Here is a 25,510-nt window from a genome sequence, read left to right on the forward strand (position 1 = left end):
TTTACTGGACTTCATCTTGCACTAAACGCTATTCACATTATTCCCTTTATCATGTACACTGTAAATGGCTCTATTGTAATCACGTATTGTCTTTCCGCTGACTGGTTAGCACGCAACAAAAGCTTTTCACTGTACCTCGTTGCACGTGACAATAAACCAAACTCAATTCATGTTGGTAAGAAAACGGATTACTGGACTGCTCTTGGAGTTAGCATAGAATTGATGGGCAGAATGGCTTTGTTGGAAGGAAATATAAAGTAGGAAGTTAATCACGTGATCATGACCATACGTGTTTTCTCCGAAATCTTCGGTTTCCTCTCACATTCCATAGACGTACAGCTTTTATAGGCTAATTGGCTTGGTATAAATGTAAATTGTCCCCAGTGTGTGTAGGATATCATATCATATCATATCATATCATATATATACACAGCCGGAAACAGGCCTTTTCGGCCCTCCAAGTCCGTGCCGCCCAGCGATCCCCGTACATTAACACTATCCTACACCCACTAGGGACAATTTTTACATTTACCCAGCCAATTAACCTGCATACCTGTACGTCTTTGGAGTGTGGGAGGAAACCGAAGATCTGGGAGAAAACCCACGCAGGTCACGGGGAGAACGTACAAACTCCTTACAGTGCAGCACCCGTAGTCAGGATCGAACCTGAGTCTCCGGCGCTGCATTCGCTGTAAAGCAGCAACTCTACCGCTGCGTTACCGTGCCGCCCCGATAGTGTTAATGCGCGGGGATCGCTGGTTGGCGCGGACTCGGTGGGTAGAAGGGCATCTCTAAACTAAACTATATTAATAACCTCAATACAAGATCAAAAAAAATCCTGATCTCTGAAGATCTGTCCTGGACCCACACACATCGATGCAATCAAAGAGAAAGCCTACTTCCTGAGAAGATTGAGGAGATTCGCTATGCTGGTGATTACCAGCTTGAACTTCTACAGGTGTACAGTCGAGAGCACATTGACCAGCTGCATGGTGGTCTGGCTCTGCAGCTCGAACGCCCAGGAACAAAGAAGACTGCAAACAGTCATGAACACTGCCCAGACCATCGCGGATGCTGACCTCACCACCATCACAAGGGATCTACAGGGGTTGCTGCCTCAAAAAACCATCCACCATCTTCAGGGACCCACACCACCCTCATCTCACTCCTGCTACCGGGAAGAAGGTACAGGAGACTGAAAACTGCAACGTCCAGGTTCAGGAACAGCTTCTTCCACACAGCCATCAGGATATTAAACACTACAACCTCAAAATGAGCTCTGAACTACATAGACATGGGGCATCGCTTTTGTCTTTACACTACTCATGTCATAAGGAATAGGAGTAAAATTAGACCATTCGGCCCATCAAGTCTACTCTGCCATTCAATCATGGCTGATCTATCTCTCCCTCCTAACCCCATTCTCCTGCCTTCTCCCCGTAACGTCTGACTCCCGCACCAATCAAGGTGATTACTATTATTGTTACTATTATAAACTACTATTGTTGGTTGGTATTTTTATCTCACGCACACGCCAATTTTTTTGTGTTTATTATGGTGTTGACGGAGTATTATGCTTACATACGCACGGCGGCTTAGCGGTAGAGCTACTGCCTTACAGCGCCAGAGACCCGGGTTCAATCCTGACTACGGGGGCTGTCTGTACGGAGTTTGTACGTTCTCCCGTAGAAAGACTGGAGCGACTAGGCTTGCATACACTGGAATGTAGAAGGATGAGAGAGGATCTTATTGAAACGTATAAGATTATTAAGGGATTGGACACGTTAGAGGCAGGAAACCTGTTCCCAATGTTGGGGGAGTCCAGAACCAGGGGCCACAGTTTAAGAATAAGGGGCAGGCCATTTAGAACTGAGATGAGGAAAAACGTTTCAGTCAGAGAGTTGTAAATCTGTGGAATTCTCTGCCTCAGAAGGCAGTGGAGGCCAATTCTCTGAATGCATTCAAGAGAGAGCTAGATAGAGCTCTTAAGGATAGCGGAGTCAGGGGGTATGGGGTGAAGGCAGGAACTGGGTACTGATTGTGAATGATCAGCCATGCTGGCTGGCTCGAAGGGCGATCAGCCAGCGGTGCTGGCTCGAAGGGCCAAATGGCCTACTCCTGCACCTATTGTCTATTGTCTCCCCGTGACCTGCGTTGGTTTTCTCCGAGATCTTTGGTTTCCTTCCACAATCTAAAGATGTGCAGGTTTGTAGGTTAATTGGCTTGGTAAAATTGTATAAGTGTAAAAATTGTCCCTGGTGTGTGTGTGTGTGTGTAGGGTGTAGGGTAATGTTAATGTACGGGGATCGCTGGTCGGTGCGGACTCGTTGGGCCTGTTTCTGTGCTCTCGAAACTAAACTTGTCGTGTTGCTGCTAGTAAGAATTTAATTGTTTCGTTTTAGGCCCCAGGACAATAAAACACTCCTGACTACCCATGACGGGGAGAAGGTAGGAGAATGGGGAAAATAGATCAGCCATGATCGAATGGCGGAGTAGACTCGATGGGCTGAATGGCTTAATTCTGCTCCCAAGTCTTACGGATGGAGAGACAGTGCGTGCCACAACTCATCTGTGTGGATAATGATAATGGTGTCCCCACAACAGAAGCCTCCACGTCGCGGGGCTGGAAACTGGAAGTGTCCTGAGCTAATTCTGCTACCACCACCATCATCTATTGTACAAGTGAGGCTCCCACTGATTGTCGCCGGAAGCTTGCGCCCTTTTTAGGACTGACAGTGACAGCGATGTAACATTTGAAATATCGAAGACGGACACGAAACAAGAAGATGATAATGGTTGTCCAGGGAGAACTCGACTGGGTGAGCATATCGGTCGGTCTCTCACCGACTCCTCTGACTGCAGGTCCTGGCTTCATATCATCTCTCACTCGTGATCTCAAAGTGGCTCAGCTGTAGAGGTGCTGCCTTGCAGCTCCAGAGACCCGGGTTCAATCCCGTCTATGGGTCTTGTTGTCTGTACGGATTATGTACGTTCACGTTGTGACTGAAGGTTCTCGACCCGAAACGTCACCCATTCCCTCTATCCAGAGGTACTGTATTACTCCAGCATTTTGTGTCTATCTTGTGACCGTGTGGGTTTTCTCCGGGTGCTCCGGTTTCCTCCCACAGGTTTCTAGACTAATTGGCTTCAGTAAAATTGTCCTCAGTGTGCAGGATAGAGCTGGTGTACAGGGTGATCGCCGGTCGGCATGAACTCTGTGGGCTGAAGGGCCTGTTTCCGCACACTCCAACTCTAAAGTACAGTGTCAGCGAAGTGGGCTGCTCGTGTACAGCAGATCGACACAAAAAGCCGGAGTAACTCAGCGGGACAGGCAGCATCTCTGTGAGAGAAGGAATGGGTGACGTTTCGGGTCGAGACCCTTCTTCAGACTCCGACTGCAGGTTGCGGTTCCAACAGGCAGCACACAGAGTGGGAGGCGACAGATGGGGACTGCTGCAGGTTCATTATGTGAGCCGCATTTTCACCAGGTTGGGAGGGTTGTTGCCAGGGAAACTCAACACCGCTAAAGAAAGCATTGCATTTTAGTCAATATCCGCCATCAGGCTCCGAACTGCATCGTAGAAACTGCCTTTGATATCCCCCTGGGCACTTCAGTAGTTTTAAAATCGGTCTTTCAATCTTTAGACTTTCGAGGCACAGTGTGGAAACAGGCCCTTCAGCCCACTGCGTCCATGCCGGCCAGCGATCGCCCCACACACCAGCACTACGCTACATACCAGGGACAATTTTCAAAAGCCAATTTACCTACAAACCACTGAAGGGTCTCGACCCTAAACATCACCCATTCCTTCTCTCCCGAAATGCTGCCTGACCTGCTGAGTTACTCCAGCATTTTGTGAATAAATACCTTCGATTTGTACCAGCATCTGCAGTTATCTTCTTATATCTCTTACCTACAAACCAGTCTGAAGAAGGGTCTCGACCCGAAATGTCACCCATTCCTTCTCTCCGGAGATGCTGCCTGACCCGCTGGGTTACTCCAGCATTTTGAGTCGATGTAAACCAGCATCTGCAGTTTTTTTCCCTGTACACATCTTGCCTACAAACCTGTATGTCTTTGGAGTGTGGGGGGAAACCAGGGCACCCGGAGAAAACGCACGCAATTAGAGGGAGAACGTACAATCTCCAAGACGGACAGCACCCATAGTCAGGATCGAACCGGGGTCTCTGGCGCTGTGAGGCAGCAAGACTACCCACTGCACCGTCGTGCCGATCATGGGGTTGGAGCAGAAATTAGGCTGGGGTTCATCTGAATCATAAATGTCCTTCGCTGAATGGATATTGGCCTATTTTGCCCATCCACAACCGAACAGGAGCATGTCTAGCAGTTAAAGGACGCAATGCTGTTGTACTCAACCATTCCCAGCTGTCCATGAGATGATTGTGATGAACAACCTAGAACTGCTGCAGTCTAGGCGGTCAACATATTGGAGGTAGGATCGAGTGTGACCAGCGCGGGCTTTCTCAGAGATCTCCGGTTTCCTCCCGCACTCCAAAGACGTGCAGGTTTGTAGGTTAATTGCCTTGGTAAATGTAAAATTTGTCCCAAGTGGGTATAGGATAGTGTTAATGTGCGGGTGATCGCTGGTCGGCGCGGACCCGGTGGGCCGAAGGGCCCGTTTCCGCACTGTATCTCTAAACTAAACTAAAAGTGGGGGAATTCTAACGAAAACCACACGGTGAGATGAAGGAATGGGGAGATTTTTTTACGCAAAACATGTTGTACAGCTCAGCGCCCGTGTCTCTGCACACCAAAGATAATAAGAGCAGAGCACGATAGACCACTCGACCCTAAAAACCATAGTAGGTCACGGCGCCATTTTAGCAGGCAGAAACTTGAAGAAACATTTTTTTTTTAAAACAACAAAAACCTGTGAATTGATAGATGAGATATATTCTGCATTTTTATGGTGTCATCACACATACTGTTCCCCCAAAACACTGATTACACTGCGAGAGGCATAGCGAACTGGGAGAGGGGGGGGGGGGGGGGTTTGCTTATTAAAATGGCGGACGTTCAGTTCCTTTGCGTACTACACTTCAGTATAGGCGATTTTGACGGAGTGGTTCATCTTGCTCCTCTAGTATCTTTGCTGTACACCCTTGCTCATGTATTGAAAGTCTTGCTCATGTATTGAAAGTCTAGCAATATGTGCCCAAGTCTCGGAACAGGATTAGAACGCACTAGGGTCCTGACTCAGAGAGAAGAGGAATACTACTAATTGCACCACAGATAACAGAGGAAAAAAAATAAAAGGAACGTCTCAGCAATGTTCTGCCTTCAATTGACGTTGTCACACTTTTATAAAACTTGGTCATTTATGCCTTTTTTTAGAAGACTCTTCATCCAATTCACTGCAAATGTTAACTGGTTATGATGGCACTGAGGCTTTGGGGTAAGTTCAGCAGCAGTAGAGTTGCGGCCTTACAGTGCCAGGGATCCGTGTTCGATCCTGACCACAGGTGCTATCTGTACGGAGTTTGTACGTTCTCCCTATGACCGCATGGGTTTTCTCTGGGTGCTCCAGTTTCCCCCCACACTCCAAAGATTTCGATTTTTTTTTATTTTTAGAGATACAGCGCGGAAACAGGCCCTTCAGCCCACCGCGCCGCCCAGCGATCCCCGCACATTAACACTATCCTACACACACTAGGGACAATTTAAAAAAAAACATTTGCACAGCCAATTAACCTACATACCTGTACGTCTTTGGAGTGTGGGAGGAAACCGAAGATCTCGGAGAAAACCCACGCAGGTCACGGGGAGAACGTACAAACTCCGTACAGACGCCGCCCGAAGTCAGGATCGAACCAGAGTCTCTGGCGCTGCATTCGCTGTAAGGCAGCAACTCTACTGCTGCGCCACCGTGCCGCCTGATGTACAGGTTTGTAGGTTAATTGCCTTCTGTAAATTTTTTAAATGGTCTCTGATGTGCAGGATAGTGCTAGAGTAGGGGGTAATCGTTGGTCGGAGCGGACTCGGTGAGCCAAAGGGCCTGTTTCCATACTGTATCTCTAAACTCTACAGTACTAGACTGTTAACCTTCCCCTCCCCCCCAGTATGTTTTATGATGTGCAGGTTGGAATTTAACTGAATAAATTGAGATAATATTGAAACACCTGCCAATCTGTCAGTCTGAAGAAGGGTCTCGACCCGAAACGTCACACATTCCTTCTCTCCCGAGATGCTGCCCGACCTGCTGAGTTACTCCAGCACTTTGTGAATAAATACCTTCGATTTGTACCAGTATCTGCAGTTATTTTCTTATACAATCTGTCTGGACAGATGTGTCGGGTGGCACAGTGGTGCAGCGGTTGAATTGCTGCCTTATAGCGCCATTGACTGGGGTTCTCCCCCTGACCATGTGGGTTTTCTCCGGGTGCTCCGGTTTCCTCCAAAATCCAAAGACTTAAGTACAGGTTTGCAGGGTAATTGGCTTCGGTTAAATTGTCCCTAGTGTACAGGATAGTGCTAGTTTACGGGGATTGCTGGTCGGTATGGACTTGGTGGGCCGAAGGGCCTGTTTCTACGACTAAAAGATTGGGTAGACAGTCAGAACCCCCTCCCCCTCCCCCCCAGATGGAAATGTCAAAAACAGAAGGGCATGACGTTACAATAAGAGTGGCCAAGTTTAAATGAGACTAGACCAAGTGGACCCGTTGGGCCCAAACCTCTCCTGCATTGGTGCAGCACCCTCTCCTCCCCCCTCCCGCCCTCCATCCCCCTCAACCCCCTTACCCTTCCTCCTCCCTGCTCCCTCCCTCCACCCCCTCCCTCCTTCCCTCCCCCCTCCCTCCCTAGGAGATAGATTTAAACTTTAAAATGTGAATAACTTTAAAAATAAAACACCGATTTCAATGAAACTTCTTCCATTAGCCCCAAAGGGGACGACGGTGAGTAAGGTGGGCCCGAAATTGTCGCGCTGTCGTGTGCCGTTTTGGCTGTAGTTCAGGAACAAACATACGAACAAACGAGAGTTTTACCATATAGACGTGCAAGGCAAGTAGTTTAAAAAAGAGAGTGGTGGGCACCAGGATACCAGGGTGGTGGTGAAGACCGATAAGATTGAGGCATTTAAGAGGATTTTAGATAGGCACATGAACGTGCAGGAAATGGAGGCATATGGATCATGTGCAGGCAGACAAGAGCTCGATCACGTACAGGCCGAGGAGATTAGTTTAACTTGGCATTGTGTTTGGCACTGAAATTGTAGGCCGAAAGAGCTGGACTGTATTTTATAAAGCCGTGGAACTTTCTTCAGGAACAATTAAGTGCGGTGTCAGAGATTACTTCAAAGCGGGTCACTTGGCTGCTGGCAGCTGCTAAAAACCATAAGTTACAGTAACTTTGGGGAGACGTCACCCGGAACAGGTGGGTGGGCAAGTGATGTCATTCACACTGGCAGCACAACTCAAGGTGGACAAAGAGAGATACGTTTGCAGGAAGTGCCCACTATTATGGCATTTACAATACAATACATAACTGATGTTCGAAGATGACCATGACTTCACTTTCAATCTTATTATTTCGACCGTTGATTGGGAGGTTGAAGTCATAACTTGCGCTTGACTTGGATTTAAGTGAGGGGGAGTTGCACAGATCGCCGGCCTCACTCTCTCGTCCCGGCCTATCGGGCCCCAGCAGCAAGACATAGTCGAGACAGCTGGAGACAGGTGTCGGGATGCAGTGGATGGTCGGAAGTGTCCTACGTGACTCACTCTGCCCTGTTTGCGCTCCACGGCGCTTTGCTGGGATCGTCTCTCTGCCCGTTGAACCTTCTGGTGGTTTCCTCCGCGCAATGCGCCAAACCCAGGCTTCACATTCATTGATAATCAGCCCAAAAAGGTGGTAATTTAATTTAACTTTGTTTAATTTGGTTTAGTTTAGCTTAGATTTAGATTTAGAGATACAGCGCGGAAACAGGCCCTTCGGCCCACCGAGTCCATGCCGCCCAGCGATCCCCGCACACTAACACTATCCTACACACACTAGGGACAATTTTAACATTTACCCAGTCAATTAACCTACATACCTGTATGTCTTTGGAGTGTGGGAGGAAACCGAAGATCTGGGAGAAAACTCACGCAGGTCACGGGGAGAACGTACAAACTCCGTACAGACGGCACCCGTAGTCAGGATCGAACTTGAGTCTCCGGCGCTGCATTCGCTGCAAGGCAGCAACTCTACCGCTGCGCCACCGTGCCGCCCTAGCTTAGTGTATTGACTAAATTAATACATAATTGTAACAATCAAGCAGACCACCAGTTCTTTGCAGTGTTTACTGGTTTTAGAGATAAGACATGGAAACAGGCCCCTTAGGCCCATCGAGTCCACGCCGATCAGCGATCACCTGTTCTCACCAGTTCTGTTATCCCACTTTCTCGTCCACATTAGGAGCAATTTCACATGAGGCCAATTAACTTTGCAAAACCGCACCTGCTCAGGATGTGGGAGGAACTCCATGCGGCCACAGTGAGAACGTGCAAACTCCACAAAGAAAACGGCAGAGGTCAGGATCGAACCTGGGTCGTTGGCTTGGTGAGGCAGTGGCTCTCCACCAGCTGCATCACTTGGTCCTTCGTGCAAGCAAATAGTTACGTTCGCGTTTATCCTGTCTATTTCCATCTCTCCATCTTGGAACAAAGTTGGCACAAACGGGAAATTTCCGGCACCCTCGATTCCAGGGCCTTGCTGGACCTATCCGTTTCACCGGACCAACAGAAGTCCCGAACGGTACTGGAACGCCACGGAGATGCCTGCCCGCAAAGTCGGCCGCCGCGGAAGCCGGCTATGGGAACAGATCTGATCTGCTGGCTCTGACCAGGCTGGAGTTCCAGAGTCCCGATGAGGTGGAGATCGGCCACCTCACCCAGCCTAGGCACCACATTTTCGGGGAGGGTGGGGGGAGAGGGGGAGACAGCTGGAAGAACAGAGGGGCAGGATGAAACCTGGTGAGCGATAGATGGATACAGGAGAGAGGGAACCCCACCAAAGAGAAAAGACATTCTGGCCTTCCATCACAGTGAGGAGGTGACTGGAGGAGACTCACTGTGATGGATGTTTCTTTTTGTTTGATTGTGTGTGTTATTGCTTATTTTTATTGCTCTTGTTGTTGGACTGTGGGTAATCTTTCATTTCACTGCACATTTATGTGTATGTGACAAATAAACTTGACTTGACTTGATATGTCCTTTTGAACTTCAACCTTCATGATTGTACAACAATGCCAATTCATTTCAAAAGTACTGTTTAGTTTTTATTTTACTTGGTGCATATTCTATTTCATGATATAAAGCTCATCTGTGGGGTTGGGAGGTGGGGAGAGGATTTAAAGTCCCGCTTTCCTAATTTTGTCCGGATTAAAGGAAGTGCCAGACCATCAGTCACTGGAAAATCGGTGGCGGACGTGTCCAAGTTTAAATGCAGGAATTGCAACACAGAGCAGGCAATTTGATTTTTTGAATTTGGAAGGTTGCGCGGGGGGGGGGGGGGTAGTTAATAAGTTACTCAAATCAATGCTTGGATCATGATCATGGCATTCCATTCGATAGACAATAGACAATAGGTGCAGGAGGAGGCCATTCGGCCCTTCGAGCCAGCACCACCATTCAATGTGATCATGGCTGATCATTCTCAATCAGTACCCCATTCCTGCCTTCTCCCCATACCCCCATACTCCGCGAAGGTATTTATTCACAAAATGCTGGCGTAACTAAGCAGGTCAGGCAGCATCTCGGGAGAGAAGGAATGGGTGACGTTTCGGGTCGAGACCCTTCTTCAGACTGACTCCGCTATCCTTAAGGGCTCTATCTAGCTCTCTCTTGAATGCATTCAGAGAATTGGCCTCCACTGCCTTCTGAGGCAGAGAATTCCACAGATTTACAACTTTCCTCATCTCAGTTCTAAATGGCCTACCCCTTAGTCTTAAACTGTGGCACCTGGTTCTGGACTCCCCCAACATTGGGAACATGTTTCCTGCCTCTCACGTGTCCAACCCCTTAATAATCTTATATGTTTCGATAAGATTCCCTCTCATCCTTCTAAATTCCAATGTGTACAAGCCTAGTCGTTCCAGTCTTTCAACATACGACGAAGGGATTAAAAGTACCATTAGCAAATTTGCAGATGATACTAAGTTGGGGGGTAGTGTGAATTGTGAGGAAGATGCAATAAGGCTGCAGGGTGACCTGGACAGGTTGTGTGAGTGGGCGGATACATGGCAGATGCAGTTTAATGTAGATAAGTGTGAGGTTATTCACTTTGGAAGTAAGAATAGAAAGGCAGATTATTATCTGAATGGTGTCAAGTTAGGAGGAGGGGGGGTTCAACGAGATCTGGGTGTCCTAGTGCATCAGTCAATGAAAGGAAGCATGCAGGTTCAGCAGGCAGTGAAGAAAGCCAATGGAATGTTGGCCTTCGTAACAAGAGGAGTTGAGTATAGGAGCAAAGAGGTCCTTCTACAGTTGTACCGGGCCCTGGTGAGACCGCACCTGGAGTACTGTGTGCAGTTTTGGTCTCCAAATTTGAGGAAGGATATTCTTGCTATGGAGGGCGTGCAGCGTAGGTTCACTAGATTAATTCCCGGAATGGCGGGACTGTCGTATGTTGAAAGGCTGGAGCGATTGGGCTTGTATACACTGGAATTTAGAAGGATGAGGGGGGATCTTATTGAAACATATAAGATAATTAGGGGATTGGACACATTAGAGGCAGATAACATGTTCCCAATGTTGGGGGAGTCCAGAACAAGGGGCCACAGTTTGAGAATAAGGGGTAGGCCATTTAGAACGGAGATGAGGAAGAACTTTTTCAGTCAGAGGGTGGTGAAGGTGTGGAATTCTCTGCCTCAGAAGGCAGTGGAGGCCAGTTCGTTGGATGCTTTCAAGAGAGAGCTGGATAGAGCTCTTAAGGATAGCGGAGTGAGGGGGTATGGGGAGAAGGCAGGAACGGGGTACTGATTGATAGTGATCAGCCATGATCGCATTGAATGGCGGTGCTGGCTCGAAGGGCTGAATGGCCTACTCCTGCACCTATTGTCTATTGTCTATTGTCTATTGTCTAGTCCCTCCATTCGGGGAACTAACCTGGTAAACCTACGCTGCACGCCCTCAATAGCAAGAATATCCTTCCTCAAATTTGGAGACCAAAACTGCACACAGTACTCCAGGTGGGAGTAGGGCGCTGTACAACTGCAGAACTCTAGGGCCACAACTCTTGGGCCCTGTACAACTGCAGAAGGACCTCATTGCTCCTATACTCAACTCCTCTTGTTATGAAGGCCAACATTCCATTGAAAAAGGTGTGAGAAGAGGATATCTTTACGCTAGAGATGGACAGATTCTTGATTAGTACGGGCGTCAGAGGTTACAGGGAGGAGAATGGGGTTGAGAGGGAAAGATAGATCAGCCATGATTGAATGGGGGGGGGAGAGTAGACTTGATGGGCCGAATGGCCTAATTCTGCTCCTGTCACTCATGAAGAGGAAAACAAAGAAAAGGCACTCATTTGAAAGACACACAAAGCCACTGCTACGTTAAAAATGTAGTACTCACATACCCAAATGGCAACGGATGCGCACATTTGTGGGCCCATAGTGTTCAGTGATGAGTGTTTCTGGGCTCAGCACAGAGAAACAGGCATTCCCAAAGACATTGTTACTGATGAAAGTGCGGAGACTGCCCAGCAGCCGGTAAGTCCGCGGGCACCTCCTGCAGTTACTGGGGAGGCAGGTGCCCTGGTTGACCAGGTAGAAGGTGAACCAGTCGCCTCGCGGGGTGGCGTTCACCTTCCAGCCCTGCGGGAGGCTGCAGTTTGAGAAGGCCTTGAAAACCAACTCAAATTCGGCCAGGATGGCCTGGTAGTTGCGCTCCAGCAACTCCACGTCGTGCTTCTGGGCGTCGCGGGAGAAGTAGGGGGTGGTCGGCAGGTCGGGCAGGAAGAAGACCTCGGGCTTCTGGATGGACGGCCGGGTGTTGAGGTAGCGGCTCTGCTCGCGGATCCCCTTGTGGACCCGCCCCATCCCCGACCACGAGTAGTGCTTGGCGTACTCCTGCAGGTTGTGGTACAGCTTCTGGTTGCGCCCCTCGTTGTGGGTGCAGCGCACGCAGTCGGCCGACTGGCAGCAGGCGTAGCCGTTCTCCAGGCCGTCCTTGTCGGCGCTCTGCAGGATGGCGTTGACCGGGGCGTGGCTGCGGGGCTGCTCGCGGCCCACGTGGTAGCAGTACCACACGAAGAGGCCCAGGACGCAGGCCAGGCCGGCGGCCGCGGTGGCGTCGCACTCCCTCACCGCCTGCGCCAAGCCGGCCGCCCGCTCCCAAGCCGAGTCCCAGTCTAGGAGCCACCCGACGAACATCTTCGAGAGATTCACGTCGGATCGATGTAGCAAGGCAACTGAGTCAGCCCTCGACTTCTCCACAGGCACCCACACCATGCATGTGCTCGCGATCACTCAGGTGGAAATACAGCAGCAGCGGCCTAATCGACACGGCGAAGATGGCATGGTGGCTCCTAAGCACTAAGCCAGGATGCATTTAGTCTGTTTGTCCGTCCCGCAGAACACACACATAACCACGATCTTCCTGCTGCATTGGAGATAAACCAGCAAGCCTCGATTCAGATCGTTGTGTGTTTAGGGAGGCACCTGATTTTCAATCAGCATTGTTGCAATCCCCAGGTCCTACAAGCAAGAACACAGAGGCGTGCATTAGCTCGGTAACAAACTGGATCCAATGAATATTACAGACAATTTTGGCATTTAAGCATTGCGTTAAGCCAACCTTTTGACAGTGCACTCAGAGTTAATGCCAGGAACGATTCCTCTGAAATAGAGAGCTGAGCAATCGACGATACATTACAGGACATGTCAGCGAAATAAAAAACTGTTTGTGAAACAGTATTTTAAGACAATTTATCACTCATAAATCTTGAAAATAGAGTATTAAGGACGCAGGGCTGGCCGAAGTAGAATGGAGGCAAACAATTAACAAATGCATTTAGACTTAAACATAGAACACGGCAAAACAGCACAAAAAACAGTTCTTTGCACCCCTAACGTCCATGCTAAATATGATGCCCTGTTAAACAAATCTCCTCCGCCTGCATGCCATCAGTAATCCCTCTATTCCCTGCATATCCATGTGCCTGCCTAAAAACATCTTAAATGCCACTATCGTAAATTGGCAGCACAGCGGTAGAGCTGCTGCCTCACAGCGCCAGTTAACGGGTTCGATCCTGACTACGGGTGCTGTTTGTACGGAGTAGAACTGAGATGAGGAAAAACAAATTCAGTCAGAGAGTTGTGAATCTGTGGAATTCTCTGCCTCAGAAGGCAGTGGAGGCCAATTCTCTGAATGCATTCAAGAGAGAGCTAGGTAGAGCTCTTAAGGATAGCGGAGTCAGGGGGTATGGGGAGAAGGCAGGAACGGGGTACTGATTGACAATGATCAGCCATGATCACATTGAATGGCGGTGCTGGCTCGAAGGGCCGAATAGCCTTCCCCCTGCACCTATTGTCTGTTGTCTATTGAACTTTCTCCGTGCCCGCGTGGGTTTCCTCCCACACTCCAAAGACGTACGGGTTTGTAGGTTAATTGACTTGGCAAAATTGTAAATTGTCCCTCGTGTGTGTAGAAATGTTAATGCGCGGGGACCGCTGGTCGACGCGGACTCGGTGGGCCGAAGGGCCTGTTTCCGCGTTGTATCTGCTTCCACCACCACCCCTGGCAATGTGTTCCATGCGCCTACCCAGCATATCTCCTTTAAACCTTCCCCCTCTCACCCTTTCTTTTCAAGAGTCTATCAATTATTGCATTAGAAATATTCAACTCGTCCAACGAGTTTATCACGAGGTCCCTTCCCTATCCTGACGTTACTTTCTGATCCATATAGTGGATAAAAAAACCATCGGGCTAAGGTGCCGTGTCTGGAGAGCTTTATAAAGGTCACACCGTGAGCTTAATAAAGGTCGAACCGCGAGTATGAAAGTAAAAAATAGACACAAAGTGCTGAAGTAACACAGTGGATCAGGCAGCATCTCTGGAAGACTTGGATAGACGACATATCAGGTCAGGACCATTACAGATGAGCGATTCAGGGTCTGAAGAAGGTTCTCAAGCCGAAACGTAGCTTAGCCATGTTTTCCAGGGATGCTGCCTGACCTGGAGTTACTCCAGCACTTTGTGCTTTTTTTTTAAAACCCAGCATTTGCAGTTCTCTGCATCTACATCTGTGAGTATACAAGTATTCTCCTGCATGCTTCCTGCAAAATGTTGCCATACTGTTAAGGAAAAATCCACAGCATTAGTTATCTCTTCACAAAACCCCCAAGAAATTTGTTGGAGTGTTTTCGTTTTGACAAATCCGCGTCAATGCTGCCTGATTATCTTGAATTTTTGCAGAGTACCCTTCTGTTAGGCCTTTAATGATAGCTTTTAACATCTCTCCTTTGACACGTTAAGCTAAATATTCTGAAGTTTCCTGCATTTTGTCTTCCTTTTTGAGAAGAGGAGAACATACCAATTTGTTACCAACGCTACAGTAGATGCTCGTGAAATTCAACCCCGGCTATGTCAGGGCAGATCTAAATATCCACTCCTCTTGCAATTGTGCACCAGGGCAGTACTGTGTCTCTACATTAAACTAAACGAGACGCACCACATTACTGGCATCTGCAGCTCCTTGTTTTTCTCCAGGAACAAGGTGAACCAGAACACCGCCACTTGTATTGCTGCCCTTGATGCCTAGCAGCAGAGAGTCTGTAACCAGAGGACAATAGACAATAGGTGCAGGAGTAGGCCATTCAGCCCTTCAAGCCAGCAATGTGATCATGGCTGATCATTCTCAATCAGTACCCCGTTCCTGCCTTCTCCCCATACCCCCTGACTCCGCTATCCTTAAGAGCTCTATCTAGCTCTCTCTTGAATGCATTCAGAGAATTGGCCTCCACTGCCTTCTGAGGCAGAGAATTCCACAGATTTACAACTCTCTGACTGACAAAGTCATCTCCGTTCTAAATGGCCTACCCCTTATTCTTAAACTGTGGCCCCTGGTTCTGGACTCCCCCAACATTGGGAACATGTTTCCTGCCTCTAACGTGTCCAACCCCTTGCAGTCTCAGAATATAAAGCCGTACTTTTAAGAGGAGATGGAGGAATCTCTTCAACCAGAGGGTGGTGAATCTGCGGAATTGCCCGTGGAGGCCGTCATTGGGTACCTTTGATAGTGGACATTGAAGCCTTTCCTAATCAAGAACCTATCAAAGGATACAGGGAGAAGGCAGGAGAATGATGTTGAGAGGGAATAATAGGTCAGCCATCACCGAATGGCGGAGCAAACTCGATGGGCCAAAAGGCCTAAATTTATGGCCTGTCACATGGTCTTATGTCACATGCCATCCTGAATTGGAAATACACTGTTGTTCATTCACCTCCAGTGGGTTTAAAACCTGGCTCAAGAGTGAGAAGGCCCAGACAAGATATGCAGGAATGTCCCGAGTCTGAAGAAGGGCCCCGTCCTGAATCATCCCCTGTCCATGTTCTCCAGAGATACTGCCTGACCCGCTGAGTTACTCCAGCATTTAGTGTCTTTCCTTGGTAAACCGGCATCTGCAGCTCCTTGGGTTTCCACCCATCACTTGCCAGGCTTTGTCCTGCGCCCAGCTCTCTTCCAGTTTTCTCCGTCCTAGTACACAACTTCATCTAGTTTAGCTGCTGGTTCCTTGTTTCCACACACAGGCATGCCTGCAGGATGTGGCAACTCCATTCTCAGGAGCGAATCGGGCAGCACTCACCCACGTTCAAGGTGGGCCCTTATCTCTTTCACCCCCTCAAACGCTATCTGCAAAGCTTCGTTACATTTAATGAGAGCCTTCACGACGAGGTATTTAACAACAGGATGATACTCCGAAGATCTTAACACTGACTGCTTGTGTAATAATAATAATAATATAATAATAATAATATAATAATAATAATAATAATAATATATAATATAATATAATAATAATAATATTCATTTATTGTCATTGCAACGAGTACAACGAAATTAAAAAATAGCCAATCCTGACGGTGCGTACAAACATATATGCAATAAATGCAAAAACAAATAAATACATAAATACAATTAAATACAATTATATTAAGTACAAGATTTTTTAACGGTGTTGCCTAGTGCAAAGGTAGTGTTCAGTTCTCGTATGGCCCTGGGGTAAAAACTGTTCTTAAGTCTGTTTGTTCGGGATTTGATCGACCTGAAACGTCGACCAGAGGGCAGATGAACAAACAGACGGTGGCCGGGGTGGGATGGATCTTTTATTATTTTGCCTGCTCTACTGAGGCAGCGTAGTCTGAACAGGTGCTCCAGGGAGGGCAGTGAGCAGCCGATGATCTTCTGGGCCGTCGTGATGACCCTCTGAAGGGCCTTCCTGTCCTTTTCTGAGCAGCTGGCATACCATGTGGTTATACAGTATGCCAGCACACTCTCGATGGAGCAGCGATAGAAGGACAACATGAGCTTCTCCTGCAGGTTGGTTTTCCTGAGGATCCTCAGGAAGTGGAGTCTCTGCTGTGCCTTCTTTACTGTGGTGATGGTGTTGGTAGACCAGGTAAGATCCTCTGCGATGTGCGTACCCAGGAACCTGAAAGCTGGTACCCTTTCCACACAGACCCCATTGATGTACGGCACGGTAGCACAGCGGTAGAGTTGCTGCTTTACAGCGAATGCAGCGCCGGAGACTCAGGTTCGATCCTGACTACGGGTGCTGCACTGTATGGAGTTTGTACGTTCTCCCCGTGACCTGCGTGGGTTTTCTCCGAGATCTTCGGTTTCCTCCCACACTCCAAAGACGTACAGGTATGTAGGTTAATTGGCTGGGTAAATGTAAAAATTGTCCCTAGTGGGTGTAGTGTTAGTGTGCGGGGATCACTGGGCGGCACGGACTTGGTGGGCCGAAAAGGCCTGTTTCCGGCTGTATATATATGATATGATGATATGATATGTAGAGTGGGTCGTAATCTCCACTGGTTTTTCTAAAGTCAATTATAAGTTCCTTTGTTTTGGAGGAGTTCAGGACCAGATTGTTCACTGAACACCATGCTGCCAGCCTTTGGATTTCATCCCTATAGGCTGTCTCATCTCCTTCTGAGATGAGTCCAACCACAGTCGTGTCATCCGCGAACTTGATGATGGTGTTGGTGGGATGGGTGGGGGCGCAGTCGTGAGTGTAGAGGGAGTAAAGGATGGGGCTCAACACACAGCCCTGTGGTGAGCCGGTGCTCAGTGTAATGGTGGAGGAGAGGTGAGGGCCTATTTTGACGGTCTGGGGGCGGTTGGTCAGGAAGTCCTTGATCCATTGGCAGATGGTTTGGGAAAATCCAAGGTCAGAAAGTTTGGTGACCAGTCTGCTCGGGATGACCGTGTTAAAGGCAGAGCTGAAGTCGAGGAAGAGCATCCTCACATAGCTCCCCCTGGTGTTCAAGGTGGGTCAGTGCAGTGTGAAGAGCAGTGTCGATGGCATCCCCTGTAGACCTATTTGCTCTGTAGGCAAACTGGTGTGGGTCGAAGGTGGGTGGGAGGCTGGCTTTGATGTGCTGCAGGACCAGTCTCTCGAAGCACTTTGTGATGACCGGTGTGAGTGCTACCGGACGGTAGTCGTTAAGACCGCTGATGACAGACTTTTTCGGCAGTGGGATGATTGTGGCGGACTTCAGGCAGGGAGGGATGGTGGATTTTAAAAGGGACAGGTTGAAGATTTTTGTGAAGACCTCAGATAATTGGTCTGCACATTCCCTCAGCACTCTGCCCGTCACACCATCGGGGCCTGCAGCTTTCCTGGGATTCACTGCTCTGAGCACGCGCTTAACATCATACTCCTGCACAGTGAAGGTGTTGCTGTCAGGTGCTGGAGAGGGTGTTATGTCTGCCACTGTAGCTTTCACCTCGAAACGAGCAAAGAAACAGTTAAGTTCCTCTGTCAGCGAGGCGTCGCCGTCGGCAGTCGTGCGGTTGCTGGTCTTGTAGTTGGTGATGTGCTGGATGCCTTGCCATACCCGCCGTGGGTCATTGTTGGAAAAGTGGTCCTCAATCTTCCTCTTGTAGGACGCTTTGGCATCCTTGATGCCTCTCTTCAGGTTGGTTCTAGCAGCACTGTACAGAGCTCTATCACTAGACCTGAAGGCGGTGTTACGGTCCTTGAGGAGAGACCTGACATCCTTTGTCATCCAGGGTTTTTGATTGGGATACAACCGGATGCGTTTGTCGACGGTGACATTGTCAACACAGTTTTTGATGTAGCAAAGTACAGTTGATGTGTACTCCTCCAAGTCATGATCCTCAAAAATATCCCAGTTGGTCCTTTCGAAGCAATCCTGCAGCTGCGAGGAAGCTCCTTCAGGCCATGTCTTAACAGTCTTTATGGTGACTGGAGCTTTCCTCCTGAGTGGGGTGTATGCTGGAGTTAGGAATATGGACAGGTGATCTGACTGCCCCAGGTGTGGTAGTGGTGCTGACCTGAAACCCTTCTTAATATTTGAGTAAACCTTGTCTAGTGTGTTTTTCCCCCTGGTAGCACATCTTATGTGTTGTTCAAGTTTCGGGAGAACTGACTTTAGGTCTGCATGGTTGAAGTCCCCGGCTATGATGTGGGCTGCTTCTGGATATGTGCTCTGTTGTGAGTTTATTGCACCGAGCAGGTAGCCTAAAGCTGTGCTAGCGTTAGCATTCGGTGGGATGTAGACTGCTGTTACTATAACCCCTGTAAATTCGCGAGGAAGGTAAAAAGGCCTGCATTTAACTGTTAGGGACTCCAGATCAGGAGAACAGTGGCTATCTATGATTTGGATGTTAGTGCACCAGCTGTTGTGCACGTAAATGCATAACCCCCCCCCCCCCTTGCTCTTACCGGAGTCGATGTTTCTGTCCCAACGAAACGCTGTACGCCCGGCTAGCTCAATGGCTCCGTCTGGGATAAGTGGATGAAGCCATGTCTCTGTTACTAAGAGAATGCAACAGTCCTCCACGAGTTTGTTTGCTGATATCTGTAGTTTTAGTTCGTCCATTTTGTTGATGATGGATCTGGCGTTGGTGAGAAACATGCTGGGTAGCGGTGGTTTGTGTGGCTGTCTCTTTAGCTTGGCAAGTATACCGGACCGGCATCCTCGCTTTTGCTTCCTGTTTCTCCTCCGCCTGCGACGCCTGTTCGTGCCGACAACTATCCACGGAGCGCCCGGTGTCCTGGCTATCTCTTCCGGTATATTTCGCGGGTGTGGAAATTCGCGCACAAGGTCCCGATTGCACTGGAATCCTATGAACAGAAGATCCTTTCGGTTGTAGGTAGGATTTGCCTGATTTTCCTGATTTTCCTGACTAAATTTGACTAACAGACATAACACAGATAACACACATAAAACGCACCGAAAGGGAGAGCTGTGAGCCGCTGCGTCCGTGCGCGCCGCCATCTTGCCAAGAAAACATCAATTAAATTGTCACACTGTTTGGCTGCATCACCAAGCAGTTGCCTGTACTTATGCCTGTCTGTGAACGTATAACAAAAAAGATACCTCATCTTTAAACTGTGCAAGATACATTATGCTGACTAGTAAATAACCCCTTGCACGAGAACAGATATTCTGAAGGTCACTGACTCCGAGTGGTTTAAAAGAATACTTAGCAAATCGGGTGAATGCAAGCAGCTTTTGATTATGCCCTTGAAAGATGAGCATCCCTGTTCATGGAAAAGTACATAAATTATTCTCAAAAGTGATACACTTGTGTAATGGAAATTTTAGCATGCAAATGGAACAGGTTCCAACTGTGGGTTATATAATCCACTTCTCAAATCCATAACCTCCAACATTCAGAGGTCCTGACCCACAATGCCACCCATCCACGCCCTCCAGAGATGCTGCCTGACATGCTGAGTTTAGTTTAGTTTGGAGATGTACCATGGAAGCAGCCCCTTCGACCCACCGAGTCCACACCGACCCCATTGATCACCGGTTTACACCATTCCACTTTCTCGTCCACTCCCTACACGACTAGGGGCAATTCGCAGAGGGTCAATTAACCTACAATCCCGCACGTCTTTGGGGTGTGGGGGGAAACCCACACGGTCACAGGGAGAACTTGCAAACCCTGCAGACAGCACCCGAGGTCAGGATCGAACCTGGGTCTCTGGCGCCGCGAGGCAGTGGCTCTACCCGCTGCGCCACCGCTTCTCGGGGACTTTGTGTTTCGCACAAGATTCCAGCACCTGGAGTTCCTGTTCCGTTTGAAGACTAAAATGAATTGGAGCACAAAACCTGCATCCGTGACTCGAAGTCGCACAGCATCCAGGATTATAAATGCACTGTCGTTCCTTCATCGTCCGAGGGTCTAAACCCTGGAACGCCCCAAGCAACTCCATTGCGGGAGCACTTCCCACAGAAGGACAGGAGTTGGCCAAGGTAGCAACTCACACACAAGCTCGTAAGTCATCGGAGTTAGGCCATTCGGCCCATCGAGTCTACTCCACCATTCAATCATGGCTGATCTATCTTTCCCTCTCAACCCCTCTCATTCTCCTGCCTGAAGAAGGAGATTCCCAACCCAAAATGGCAACTGTCCATGCTCTCCAGAGATGCTGCTTGATTCACTAAGTTACTCCAGCCACCGTTTCTCAGAGTGCCCATTCCGGCTTTAATTTAATTATGCTTTATTTGGTGTCAATGCTATTACTAGCCAGAGCACAGATGATTATATAATTCCCCCTCATGAATTGAGCCTGGTGTCAACCTCACTGATTTTATATAATTACTCTCAATTCACTGCATTCTCTGCAGAACCCGGCCCATTTTTATTGACAAAGGTTGCTGTGGATTCTCACTTCAACTTATTTCTTGGAGTCTTTGCAGCACAATCAAACGCTTGCTGCAATGCCAGACACTTGCTGAGTCCTGATTCAACTGACAAGTTCATAGAAAGGAACTGTGGATAAACACAATGCTGGAGTAACTCAGCGGGTCAGGCAGCATCTCTGGAGAAAAGGAATAGTGGCGTTTCCGGGCCAAGACCCTTCTTCAGACTGAGTCCTTGGAGTAGAATTAAGCCATTCGGCCCAGAGTCTACTCCGCCATTCAATCATGGCTGATCTATCTCTCCCTCCAAAACCCCATTCTCCTGCCTTCTCCCCATAAACCCCTGACACCCGCACTAATGAAGAATCTGTCAATTTCCACTTTTAAAATAAAAAAATTAAATTGGTTGTAAGAATCGCCAATACGAACACACTTCTGATAAATTGAGTTTTATTTGATAAATTAAATGTTGGGAAATGGAGAAGCAAAACAAATAAAACTTTAATAGTGTAGGAAGGAACTGCAGATGCTGGTTTAGACCGAAGATAGACACAAAAAGCTGGGGTAACTCAGCGGGTCAGGCAGCATCTCTGTAGAAAAAGAATAGATGACGTTTCAGTCCAGACCCTTCTTCAGACTGAACTTCAATCCCTCCACAGACGCTGCCTGACCCACTGCGTTCCTTCAGCACTTTTTGTTTTGCTCAAGATTCCAGCGTCGGCAGTTCCATTGTGTCTCACTTAGAGTTTCCCTTTCAATGTAGGTGGGACACTGCAAACAACCCTTTCCAAAAATCACAAAACTTTGAATGCATCACTTTTCTGTGTCCTGACTACGTCCTTTCACAATGTAGAATTTTGTTTAGTGCAAAATTTGACATTGTATTTTTAATTTTCTAACTTACATCTTCCATTGACCTATTTCTGTCTTGCCTGAACAAAACGCATGGGAGGATGACAAGAGAAGACAAAAACTGGACTCTGCTCCTGACACCCCCCAACATCGTTTGTCCATTCCTTTCCTTCCACAGATGCTGCCTGACCCGCTGAGTTTCTCCAGCACTTGGTGTTATGCTCAAGATTCCAGCATCTGAAGTTCCCCGGCTCTAGACTTTGAACCACCTGGGAAAAGGAATCTTGCTGACATTCCTCCCAACTTACATAAAATGGTCACTTCAGCGAGAGATCACAGGGCGATTTGGAGCATAAATTGTACTAATGCAACAACATATCATATCATATCATATATATATACAGCCGGAAACAGGCCTTTTCAGCCCTCCAAGTCCGTGCCGCCCAGCGATCCCCGTACATTAACACTATCCTACACCCACTAGGGACAATTTTTTTTTTTTTACATTTACCCAGCCAATTAACCTACATACCTGTACGTCTTTGGAGTGTGGGAGGAAACCGAAGATCTCGGAGAAAACCCACGCAGGTCACGGGGAGAACGTACAAACTCCTTACAGTGCAGCACCCGTAGTCAGGATCGAACCTGAGTCTCCGGCGCTGCATTCGCTGTAAAGCAGCAACTCTACCGCTGCGCTACCGTGCCGCCCAAAGAGATTGTTCAGAGAGATTTATTCACAAAATGCTGGAGTAACTCAGCGGGTCAGGCAGCATCTCGGGAGAGAAGGAATGGGTGACGTTTCGGGTCGAGACCCTTCTTCAGACTGATGTCAGGGGGGCGGGACAAAGGAAGGATATAGGTGGAGACAGGAAGATAGAGTGAGATCTGGGAAGGAGGAGGGGAAGGGAGGGACAGAGGAACTATCTAAAGTTGGACAGAAACTTTTAGCAACATGTTCAGAGAGATGTTGCTGTTCTATAAGACGTTGGTGAGGAGTATTGTGTTCAGTTTTGGGCAGCAAGTTATAAGAAAGACATTTTCAAGCTGAAAGAGTACAGAGAAGATTTCGGAGGATGTTGTCAAGACTCGAAGACCTGAGCCTATAGGGAGAGGGTACCGGAGGAGGTAGTTGAGGCAAGTACTGTTACAATGTCTGAAGAAGGGTCTCGACCCGAAACGTCACCCATTCCTTCTCTCCCGAGATGCTGCCTAACCTGCTGAGTTACTCCAGCATTTTGTGAATAAATACCATCGATTTGTACCAGCATCCGCAGCTATTTTCTTATACATGTTCAGAGATCCAATTAGCCAACAAATAACATTACAAATATTAAATTTTTGAACGAATGTACACAAAGACAGGCACAGCATAGATGAGATCAATAGTGAAGGTTTCGAACAAGCTCCACATTCTGTGCCAGTAACAGAACATAAAACACCAGAGCACAGGAACGGATACTTCAGCCCATAATGTTTGCACCAAACTTGATGCCACGCTAAACTGACCTCATCTGCCTGCACAGAGAGTCATAGAGCGTAGAAACAGGCCCTTCAGCCCAACGTGCCCACAACGACCAACATGTCCCATCTACACTAGTCCCACCTGCCTGTGTTTGGCCCATATCCTTGTACCCGTCTAAATGGTACGGTAGCGCAGCGGTAGAGTTGCTGCTTTACAGCGAATGCAGCGCTGGAGACTCAGGTTCGATCCTGACTACGGGTGCTGCACTGTAAGGAGTTTGTACGTTCTCCCCGTGACCTGCGTGGGTTTTCTCCGAGATCTTCGGTTTCCTCCCACACTCCAAAGACGTACAGGTATGTAGGTTAATTGGCTGGGTAAATGTAAAAATTGTCCCTAGTGGGTGTAGGATAGTGTTAATGTACGGGGATCACTGGGCGGCACGGACTTGGAGGGCCGAAAAGGCCTGTTTCCGGCTGTATATATATGATATGATGATATGATAAATGCCGTGATATCACAAAATGCTGGAGCAACTCAGCGGGTCAGGCAGCATCTCAGGGGAGAAGGAATGGGTGACGTTTTGGGTCGAGACCCTTCTTCAGACATTGTAACAGTACTTGCCTCAACTACCTCCTCCGGTACCCTCTCCCTATAGGCTCAGGTCCTCGAGTCTTGACAACATCCTCCGAAATCTTCTCTGTACTCTTTCAGCTTGAAAATGTCTTTCTTATAACTTGCTGCCCAAAACTGAACACAATACTCCTCACCAATGTCTTATAGAACAGCAACATGACCTCACAACTTCTATACTCAATACCCTGACTGATGAAGAGCACGATCCATATCGTCTATTCCTTGCACTTCCACGTGCCTATCTAAAAAAAAAAATCGTCAACCACACTAGGTAATTACTAGACACAAGGATCCGCAGATGCTGGACTCCTGAGCAAAGCAGTGTGCTGGAGGAACTCAGCGGGTCAAGTAGCATCCGTATCCATTTCCCTCCATAGACGCTGCCTGACCTGCTGAGTTCCTCCAGCACCTTGTGTTTTGCTACGGAATTATTAGTTCCTCTCCAAGTGTGACTGGAACTTGTCGTTATACAAGGACCATATTAAGGACATATACTGTTCATGCAAAAATAATTTGAAGATGAAACTTCAACCAAATTCCAGTTAACCCACAACCAGTGGAAATTTAAATATTATTATATAATACACTGTTCTGCATATCTTTGCAGTAATTTTGCCATCCCTTCAATTTTCCCTCTGCTCTCCAAAGGTTCTACTGGATTTCAATTTCACCATCATTACAAGCCCTCGAACAAATGACCACTCTGTAATAATTTCAAACAATTAGTATTGAAATAACAGACAGAGATTGTTGGGAATAATCAGGCGCGAGAGAGAGAGAGCAGTGAGATTTTTGTTTCATGCCTTCATCAAAACTACAGACTTGCTAATCATTTTGTGTTTTCTGCCTTTATTTCAGCCTTTCTACCTCCACGGGATTTTGCTCTGGACCTTGCTTCAGAACTGCTAGCAGCCTTAGGAGAAAGGAAAGGTCGTTGGCCCAAAACATTAATCCCATTTCTCTCTCCACAGACTCTCAATCCTGCTGACATCTTTCCACATTTATCACTTCTGATTTCCAACATCTGCAGTGTTCTGCTTTCATGTTGGTAGATCATTCAAACGCAGTGGTTGCAACCTTTTACATTTTACTTATGCACACAACCTCCAACGGGAGTTACCAAATAAAAATCCAGGATCCTGGAGGGAACCTTATTTATTTTTTTGTTGCGTCAAGAAACAGTCATGGAATCATACAGGCCATCCAAAAACAAACAGGAAAAAACCACAAATACATATTCAGGGCAAATCAACATTACGCTGGCTTTTCTTATTATTGATACATCTTGAAACCTCTCCAGAGAGAAAAGGCAAAAATGCATTCGTTCCTGCAAGATGAGCAATACGAGCTATTGTAGAAAGAGGTCTCAAAAAGAGAACATTTATACAAATATGAGGGGGGGGGGGGGGGGGGTTTCCTCTCCCCCCGAGGATTAGATGAACATTTATTTGTTTATACATTCGCAAACCAGCAAGCACAACTCGCCTGCTATCAGCATTGCACCTGCACCAGGGTGAAGCCTTGCATTTGCAGTCTAGCCCTCCACAACACCAACAGAACTGGCAGGGGGATATAAAACACACCTGTCTCCCTGTCTCTCGCACAATAATGCACAGAAATAAGGTGCAAAGCACCGTGTCATCCTCATCCCTCTTCTCTTCCCTTCCCTTTTGCAGGTGAGGTGAGCCTTCAGGCCCGAGCTTGCAGTCTTTT

The 25,510-nt window shown here is 47.9% G+C and overlaps 1 protein-coding gene across 2 annotated transcripts in view; it reads right to left on the reverse strand.

Annotated features, from left to right (window-relative positions):
• The window catches only part of asphd2 (aspartate beta-hydroxylase domain containing 2), a 37,357-nt gene extending 11,853 nt beyond the window's left edge, over positions 1-25,504 (reverse strand). The window contains exons 1-2 of one of the 2 annotated variants that reach the window (XM_078421505.1): positions 25,381-25,504; positions 11,579-12,698 (exon numbers count right to left, since the gene is read on the reverse strand). In XM_078421505.1, coding sequence (XP_078277631.1) covers positions 11,579-12,452 — 874 coding nt within the window. In that variant the 5' untranslated portion in view covers positions 12,453-12,698; positions 25,381-25,504. Of the gene's footprint in view, positions 1-11,578; positions 12,699-18,917; positions 19,630-25,380 lie in introns of those variants that run through there. The other variant, XM_078421506.1, reaches the window with a different exon arrangement.
• Positions 25,505-25,510: the final 6 nt, after the last annotated feature.

This window comes from Rhinoraja longicauda, chromosome 25 (genome assembly GCF_053455715.1).
Source record: "Rhinoraja longicauda isolate Sanriku21f chromosome 25, sRhiLon1.1, whole genome shotgun sequence".
NCBI lineage: Eukaryota > Metazoa > Chordata > Chondrichthyes > Rajiformes > Arhynchobatidae > Rhinoraja > Rhinoraja longicauda.